At 42.3% G+C, this 9,481-nt stretch overlaps 1 protein-coding gene across 1 annotated transcript in view; it reads right to left on the bottom strand.

Moving 5' to 3' along the window:
• MAP1B (microtubule-associated protein 1B) overlaps window positions 1-6,388 on the bottom strand; it is a 19,018-nt gene extending 12,630 nt beyond the window's left edge. Inside the window, exons 1-3 of the mRNA XM_009704469.1 lie at window positions 6,376-6,388; window positions 5,776-5,870; window positions 2,137-2,277 (exon numbers count right to left, since the gene is read on the bottom strand). Coding sequence (XP_009702771.1) covers window positions 2,137-2,268 — 132 coding nt within the window. The 5' untranslated portion in view covers window positions 2,269-2,277; window positions 5,776-5,870; window positions 6,376-6,388. The remainder of the gene's footprint in view (window positions 1-2,136; window positions 2,278-5,775; window positions 5,871-6,375) is intronic.
• Between the last annotated feature and the right edge of the window lie 3,093 nt (window positions 6,389-9,481).

Here is a 9,481-nt window from a genome sequence, read left to right on the forward strand (position 1 = left end):
TAAAGGCCTCAATGATGGATCTCAAATGGTAACACCAAGGATATCGACAGTTCCACTCCTTATGCTATTTGGTAACACAAAGATGTAACTGCTCCTTCTCTTCTCTGGATTCAAAATCACTCTGGGAGCAAAGAAATGTATCTGTGAACCTGATTGTCTTTTCAAGCACTGAGAGACTTCTGTTGAGGAATCTTCAGGTTTTAAAGGTGTCACAGCTGGTGAAGGCACCAGCAATTTGGCTGCTCAGAGAAAACACAAGATTGCTTCCTACCCTGGACTGCAAAGGTAAAATGAAAGGTTTTCCTCTGCTAGCTGTTGTTGCAGAGGCAGTGGAATAGAACATCTTCAATCTTCTGGCATGGGAGAAGTTGAAAACACCACTTTTAGGCATTGCCTGCAGGGAGTTCTGCACATTAGAGATGGATTTCTGAATTAGACTTCATAAAAGTATCCCCCAAAGGGTATTTACTTATTTGTAAGCACATTCCTTGACCATAGTTCAGGTTTGGTCCAGCAAAGTAAAAATGGGCAGAGGTCAGAAACACCTACTCTACACAGTACTCATCAAACCTTACATGCTTAAAGAATCATTTAGGTTGGAAAAGATCCTTAAGATCCTTTGAGTCCAACTGCAAACATAACACTGCCAAGTCCACCAGGGTCAGGACAGCACAGGAATTCTTTTTTCTGATCACCAATTAGAAATCCACTAACCACTTTTTTCTAGCCCTTTTTCCTAACCTTTTTTCCAATTTGTAGACCATCTGAAAATTTCCCGGTAATGGGACCCTTTAAATAATGTCGTACACACAGACTGCAGTATGGCAAATGCGATCTTTCTTTGCTTTTGTGAAATCTTGCAGAAGCAGTGGGAGCCCGAGGCTTCAGAAACAATAAGCTGGAAGCCAACACTTTGAAAAAGCCATGCCGGCTGGCTGGTGAGCCTGCTGCCAGGCGCAGAGATGAGCCAAGTGAGCCTTACTCATAGTCCATGGGAGTATGCCCTGCACGCCCACTACTGCGGCATTCTCTCGGCAGTTGTAACTCATGGTCAACCACCCCCCCTCTGCCTTCCAGCCAACAATTTCGCTTCCTAACGGTAACGGTAAGATTTGCCCCTGGTTTTATATCTATTCATAAAGTAATTATGTGTCGCTAATTAGCCAGAGATGCAAGGAGCTTGGGTTTGCAATTTCATAGAAAAGTAACTCTGGAAACTGCCAGTGAGTTTTAGGCATCACGTGCATTTCACAGAGCAGGAATCCAGCTCTTTCCCCAACCCTACAACCATATGCTGAACAAAGAGGCTTTGAGAATAGGATCAAAGGGATACAGCAAGGTCACACTGGAGCTCATGCAAACTTCACTTTTTCAGCGCTGAACTTTCAAATCTCACTCCACTGATATGCTCCTAATTAATTTTGGAAACTAAATTCCTAGGGATGCAGCCATATAGTTTATTTAAATACATACTTTACACAGCAGTCAAATTAAGTGTGACAGCTTGTTTACTATGGGTTCCTGCTCTATGGGAGCTTTCAGACACAGTACGTTAAGCAAGACAGCAAAATAACAAGTCATGAAACAATGGCATTAAGTACTGGTATACTTCATACCTGTCTTTTTGGTATGTAAAAATCACAAGATTTACAGATTTCACTGGCCAAATTTTAAACACCACTATAAAGAAGCCAAGCAGGTAGATGGTGCAAAAAACTACAGCTATTCCAACAGCCAGCCTCTGTCTTATTTAACATCACCTATTACTCAGCTGCCACCAGGCAAAAACCTAGTGTCAAATTCAATTTGACTGCTTTGTATGTGTACCTATAAACAACCTATACATTTTAAACACAGCACTATCTCCTTCCATTGTCAAAAGGTTCCTTCATTTCCTGTTTCTGGAAGTGACAATTTAATTCCCCAAATTAAAATCGAATTCTTTTGTTAAGCATTTTACATCAAATCTAAAGTAAATTAATTGAATGTTTCGAGAGAAAGCCTATAATGAAGAGCAAAGAGCATCGTCAGCCTGATGAGGCAGCCTAACTCTAACAACACAGAAGGCCATTTTTAGTCTGCTAGAAACCTCAGCCATCACATGACAATGTATGGAAGACACTTTTCTGAACAGACCTCTTGATCCGTGAAGATCTCAATGAAGTTCTGGAAGGAGAAGGACCCTGATTGAAGAATGAGTTCTCCTGTGTTTTCAAAGCACTGCCCAGTCAGTACAAGGAGTTTGTGTCTTGCAGCATCTGTGATCATTAAGCGCACCTAGAGTGGAGGAGAGAAATATATCAATAATGGGAGTTACCACATGTTTCTATATTCTGCTTAGAATGTGCAGTTTATCTCTCCTAACTTAAAGTATAATTTCCACCATAGTCTCCCAGGACTGTCAAAATATTATTGAGTTACAGTGTTGTTTACAAAAGACAATGAGAAAGATGCAAAAGGGAAAAAAGGAGGGACAAGAAGCAATTGGACAGAAGGTCTGATGAATAAACCAAACTAATGACATGGACAAAAGAGCAAGGAGTAGAACAGAATAAAATTTGAATGAAAAAATTATATTTTCAATGAACAAACATATTCCTTGTATAACTCTCTGTGAATTTTAATAGCACTGTATCAGGACAGCCTTGGTAAACTGTGTCCCAGGTGCTAATGAGGGATAACTGCATGTGTCAGACTCCATTTTTGGAAGGCTGCTCTTCTTTTCCCAGAGTATGCCAGTACTTGCCATTCAGTTGTGAAGAAGTCACTGAAAAATAACAGCCATAAATCACACATTAAAGTGTCATATTTAGACTGTCATTCTGTTGTAAGCTGAATCATTTTGAAAATTAAGGGACGATTCTGCTTCACCATAATCATAAATTTGAACTTCAAGCACTCCGATACAGTCCCATGCACCATTTACATCTCATGATGTTACTAACTATGGATTATTATACATTTTTAAGATGTGCCCACCCAAGACCTTTTTCAATATACAGCAGCAAATTAAGTGGATGCCTGATGGCACAAATGAGCTTGCTACTGAGAAATAACCTTCTCCTGCATTTTGAAATAACTCTTAGCTATTTTAAAGTAGATGCTCGTTACTTTTCTTGACCCTCACTACAGCTACTAAGAATTCCCATTTCCCCTGCAGGGGGTGATTTACTTGCACACTAAGAGAAATCCATATATTCAGTATACTTCTGTTTGCTGAATTCAACTTAAATTTAAGAACAAACCTAAACAAAACCTGTGTAATATTCTGTACTCTTGAGTAAATTTTTTGCAAATACTTTGAAAGTCTTGTCCAACACTGAAAAACCAATTCAGCCTATGATAAAGTATGAATTTTAAGTGCAGTAATTCCTCTGTTTAAGGAGGAATTAAGTTAAACAGAATAGTGATTCCAGAACAAGGCTATGTATTAAACTAAATGAGCAAGATCCACCTGGAACAACTCCACGTGATATTGTGTCCAAGCTCCATCTCCATGGAGAAGATACAATCACCTCAGGTCTCCTAGCAAGCTATTCTTTCAAATTTTTATATTGATTGTTACGCAATCAGTTGTAAATAACTCCCACTCATGCCAGGGAGGCTAAGCCAGGAAGGCTTGATCTGAATTTCTGCTGAACAACTTGCGTTTTCAGTGCAGGTAGAAAAGAGGCACTGAAAAGCATGCATATGAAAGAAGATCCCAACTCTACCATATTTTCATTGTTATTTTATTAAATAAGTGCCCCTGATGTTGAACAGCAGAAACTTCCTTTAATTAAATGCAGGACTAATGCTGGTCTGTCACTAATTGCCCTAAATAATTATAAATTCAGCAATATCCGTGCTGGATTGAGTGTATCTATTCCTATTCAGTCAAAAATATAGATAAGTGCAGATGGCTGTCTGATGTATGTTCCTCAAATCTTGTCTGTTTTAGCTGTATTAAAACCATAAAAGAACTGGCTTCCTCTTCTATGTTTTCTTTAATTGCTGCCAGCAGTGCTGGGCAGACTGCCAACTTATGTGTAAACTCACCAGGTCTTCCAACAGCAAAATTACTTCCTGACTTATGAAGCACTGATATGTGACTGTCACATAATTCTCCTTCAACCTATTTTATTGATGATGAAATACGTTCTGCAAAGCTAGCAAACTACGGCAAGAAAAAAAGTAAATACATGATTGCAGATTACAGAGCATAACGTATGATATGCACAGAGGACCTTCAAGAGATGCATAAATTCTGTGTCTGGGTGTAACCAAGGCTTCCCGAAGGACTACCAGATATTTGTCTCCTGATTTCAAGACCACTCCATTTCAGAAGAAACACTGCAAGATGATGATTCTATTCAGCTTTACCCTTGGCAAGATACAGCCTCAGTCAAAACAGAGGTTTCCAACCTCTGATTAATTCTCCTGCCTCTTTCTTATTGTCTTTTTCTGGCTTGTGTCCACTCAGAGTCTTGCTTAGCCAGCCAAGGTAAATCTCAGCTTGTAGCTTCTGCCTGTGACCACTCTGGCAAGATGAAAGTAAAGAAAAGATTGCCTCCCACAGTCTAGCAAGAGGAAATTAACAGTAACCTAGCCAAACATCTTCCAGAGCCAAAGGAGTAAAGCCAGGGTTCAGAAGTCATTAATGGGCCTGAGACCCTGTTCTTCCATGTGGTCATCCATCAAAGGTACAACAAGCAACAGCAACAGAAAGAGGATGCATTTCCCTACTTTTGGTAGTTCCTTAGGCTCTTCTCCCCTCCCCCCCCCGCCTTATAGCTTGTTACCCTAAACGTCCGAGTGTATTAAGAGCTGCTACCCAGCTGACCACCTTGCTCTTTACCAAGTACCTCTAATGCCTTGCACGAGATTTTCACGCGCAGATTTTAGTGAATGAGCTGCCATTAACTAAGGTGACTTACTTATTTAAACTTTTACAACTTCAAAAATTTCATTTGTTTTGGAGTCCTTCCTCCTGTTTATGTTTAATATCACTTAAGGTTGGTAACAAAATAGATTTTTCACTACGTACTACAAGCAGAGACACTTCATTTCCCAACAGGAATGGTACTATGTCAGTGCTTCCCAGTACAGGCTGGCAATGCAATTATCCCTATTTTTTCAACCTTCAGTCTCACTAGCTAAATTTTTCAATTTTGTCTTTGAGCTACAAGTTCAGTTCTTTGACTCTACTCTAGCAAGTTCAGGAGGAATTGGCAGTCCTCTTCTGGGGCACTCTCCAGAGTCCACTGATCATGTCACATGCATTTTGAAGGACAGACAGATCAACCTAGGGCCACCACCACATAGCTGGTAATTCTCCTCAAAGATCTAAATTTGTCTCAGGGCACCTTCAGGCACATTTTTCATGTGTAAAATAGGCATCCAGAGCTATCAAACAATGGAATAGTAGAAGAAAAGCAAATGCACAGCTGCTGCCACTTCACCAAGAAGGGAATTTGGTGCATGAGAAAAGGAGTGCTGGGATCAGAGGTGTGTTTCTGTCCCATGCCTCTGACATTTTGTCAGGATTCTGGGAAACCAGGCACAAAATCAAGGGATGACTGATATTTTTCACTATATTTGCTCCTAACATGTCCTTTCATCCACAGTTAGGACATGCTCTTAGTCTGCTAAGACTCTGAAAGACAGTATTGGGGTTTGTCTGGAAGGCAGTAACTGATATTCAAAAATCATCTCAACTACATCTGCTTCACTGCTTTCATTCCGTCCACTTAATGGAGCTTTTATGACATACCCAACGAAGTATTTCTGACTTACCTCAGTACTAACTGCTTCATCTGAGGGATTGATCAGGACTACAGTTTCTAAGACATCACTTCTGTGGTGAAGAATCTTCTGACCTGCAAGCACAGAGAGAAAAAAAAAAGAAAGGAAATTAAATTCAACCATCATGGTTTAAGCCAGCACTTTCCATGAGTCTGTTGTACGTCCCACTGTGCGACAGCTCTCTGCTGTCACTGCAAACCGGCCACAGCAACCGCTGCACTGCCCATCTGTTCAGAAACATCCATGGCATGTGGTCCTGTGGGCCACAGACATCTCTCCAGAAAATTCAAGGTAATGAAAATAAACTGGCAACAGCACCAGGTCCTATCCCTTCACCCTGGCCAGAGGAGTCCCTGTAACTCACCTTGGTCCCACAGAGCTGGTGAGGATCAGGGACTGGAGTAACCATCACTAGCTGAGCATCTGGCCCTGTATTTTCACAGACCTATCTACACCACAGATACAGCTGAGATTACAGTCCTGTAACATGCCCAGGTGGTTTTAAATTACTTTTTCCAGGAACTATTAGTGGTTTAGCCACAGCAGCAGGAAAGTCAGTCTGGGCTGCAAACTTCCCCTGCAAGAAGAAAAGTGAATACTTCGCTGTATGCTGGCACTGCCCACCACGGCTAACAAGCACAATTTGTGAGACAAGCAAAGGAGCCCAGGGGTTTCTCTGCTGCCCACCACTACCAGCACCGTCCCACATGGCCCTCGTGTGCTCCTGGTCATGCATCATGAGAGCGCTCCCAAGCCAGGCAGTGCCCCACACAGACCCCGGGTCCCCGGCCACACCAGATGAACCAGGTGAAAGCTGGGAACCACCCTGCCAAAACTCTCCTTTCAGCCTTCCACTGATATTGATTAACATTGGGACGCTGTGAGAAATACCCTACGAGGATGGCCGGACACTTGCTGCGCTGCCCTGCTTCATCTTCCACCTGCTTACAAAAACCAGTGTTAGGCAACAAGAGCAAACGGGCGTACAAGTAACAGCTAGCTCCTGAATAAATAATGTCTGGGCAAGTTTGGAGCAGCCTCGCAGCCTACTGGCTTTCATACATAGTCTGTCTATTTAATAGTGACATTCATCTGACTAGGAGTGGATGCCAGAACACAACAGGACTGTTGATATCCTTTTTTTCTTATGTTAATTGGCAAGTTCTTATCAGGGTCTCTTTCTGTGAGAACTGCAGTGAGATTAATTAGCAGCCGTATTGTCATTCAGAAATCCAGACTGCTAATTAGTTCAAAAAACCAGGAGCTGTCCCTTCCGAGCAAACTGCTCAGTGTAATATTAATCAATTAAAATAATTAATTGTTCTTAAAAGGAAGTACAAGGGACACAGAACAAGTCACCTATTTGCCAACTTAGAAAAACTCTCCAGTAAAGAGATGTAAAATAACTAGGCCGAGAAATGGCCGTGCTGAAAGGAGCTCTGCATTCCTGAGAGCACCATGCGGTGTGGGGCCAGTCTGAGAGGGTGGGCAGCCAGCCTTTCCCACAGGGTCCCCACCTTGGGACAGGCTCAGTGATGCCCCCGGCCCTTCCCCAGGCAGCCCCCCTCCCCAGGCAGTGAGCCCTGCCTGTGCCAGTGATGCCCTCCTTCTCCTTGCCCTGCCTGCATCTCTCCTGCCCTCCTCTTCCTCACCCACTGGGCTTGCAATGTGCTGCATCTTTTGCTGTTGCTCTGGGGAAGCTCTGCGTATGTAAGCATAAGAGCTTCCAATCAAATGACAGAAAGTGAAGGAGAAGGAAAAAAAACCCCAAACATTCTCAAGTGAAATGTGAGATGGGACTGTAGTTTACTCGCTTGTGCATGACAGTGCTTACAGACTTGTGGATAATAATCTAATTTGTTTGAAGAAACCTAGTTTTCTTAACATATATTCTTTCTGCTATACTTCCTTGAAAGTAGGAGACACACTGTGTATTACAGAAGGGGAGGAGGGCAGGTCTCCTGCAGCATCCAGTTCTGGCATTACTCTTTGTAATTCAATTTATTTTTATAGCTCTGCTTCCTTGCCCAAGAGGAATGCATATGTAAGGCTACATTCAATAAAACATCCAGATGGTTCACAGTTACTACAGACTCCTTCAGAAGATGCTCTGAGATCTGATATTTTAGTTATTCTGCAGATTTCCCTCAAATTAAGAGATTAGGTAGAGTTTATTGAATCTAGTCTTCACTGTTAGTAAGGAAACAAAAGAAATCGTCACCCTTTAGTTGCCACAGAAATTTCTCACTTAATAGTTGGTGACACAGAGCACACACTCTGCTTCAGGCCAGACTAAGCCTCATACAGGATTAGGCACGAACACATCAAACACAAGTACAGAAGTAACGCAATTAGCCACATGCAAAGTTAGACAAAGACACATGGTATCCACCTGACTCAAAGCACCCTGGTTGGACTTTACTGAAGCTCCTCCAAGTGATATATCTGTGCAGCTGGGCGGGATTTGACCTGAGAAGATGCAACTCCTGCTGGCCAGCACTGACGGTGGTTACTTACATCCCATGCTCCCATGGGCCAGACACCCAGCTCCAGTGGCTGCATGGTTTCATGCACCTTGAGACTGATCTCCCGAGCCAAGCGTAGAGGTCTGCGCCATGTGCACAGTGTCTGTTTAGAGCTGCATGTGTGACTGCCTCCCTCTTGGACTTCTCAGCATCAACATGTGTTACTGCCGATCGTACAGGGTGGGGACCCAGCACCGGCAGGGTATGAGTCACTACGAGGGCTCCCATCCCATGTAAAACTTGGGAGGTGTGTGGCTACTTGCTGATATCAGTAACATGGTCCTGTGTCACCACTTGAGAAATAAAAAAATACACCTTTTTAAAAATTATCTACAATTTTGTAAGAGCAACACAGGCTTCCTGCCCAGACTGATCCCCTGAGATGCTCAGCTGGACTGAAGGAAAGCCTCCCACAGGAACAGTTTTACCAAAGAGAAACAAACTATCACAGCGTGGGCACAGAAAGCTGCAATATCACTTCACAGAACTGGCAAGACAGTGTGACTTCCGAAATTACAGATGGAGTGGGAGAATCTGAGACTTGTGTAGATCTGGGTTGCTTTAATGAACTCTGCTGGATTTTTGCACCCCATTTCTACACATTTGACAGAACATTTCTGTGATGTGTCAGATGAAGAAAGGAAGAAGCTTTCAGGTTGCACAAAAGTGGTTGGGTGGACAGATTTTACCTGCTTATAGTTTCTGGAAAGCAAGTTGAAGTCCCATCTAAAGACTTTCAGAAATAAATATTAATTGTGTTTGGAAGAAATCTAAGTATCTGCTCATCCTTGATTTTATAAAGTAAAGCTTCAAATTAAAACCAGATATGAATAGAGAGTATTGGCAGCTGTTTGATTCAGAATCAGAACAGACAGGAGACGTAAACAGCGCATCACAATTGCTTAAAGGGTGAATTCTACATGCATCATCCCAGTTCCTATGGCCATAGGACCCAATGACGTCTTAAATTTAAGCTGGGTGCAAGGAAGGTATAGTATTTATTCCAGCAATAACTCTTATATATACAAACGGATACCGGAGTACTTTACACATTTCTAGGTGAAAATAAAATCCATACCTGCTAGGATGCTGAGTCGGCATGACAGCTGTGAACAAGAAGTCAGCTCTACTAACACTGGTGAGTGTTCTGATGGTGAAAAAGATGTGGAAGA

The sequence above is a fragment of the Cariama cristata genome, unplaced genomic scaffold, assembly GCF_000690535.1.
Source record: "Cariama cristata isolate BGI_N322 unplaced genomic scaffold, ASM69053v1 scaffold500, whole genome shotgun sequence".
Classification (NCBI taxonomy): Eukaryota; Metazoa; Chordata; class Aves; order Cariamiformes; family Cariamidae; genus Cariama; species Cariama cristata.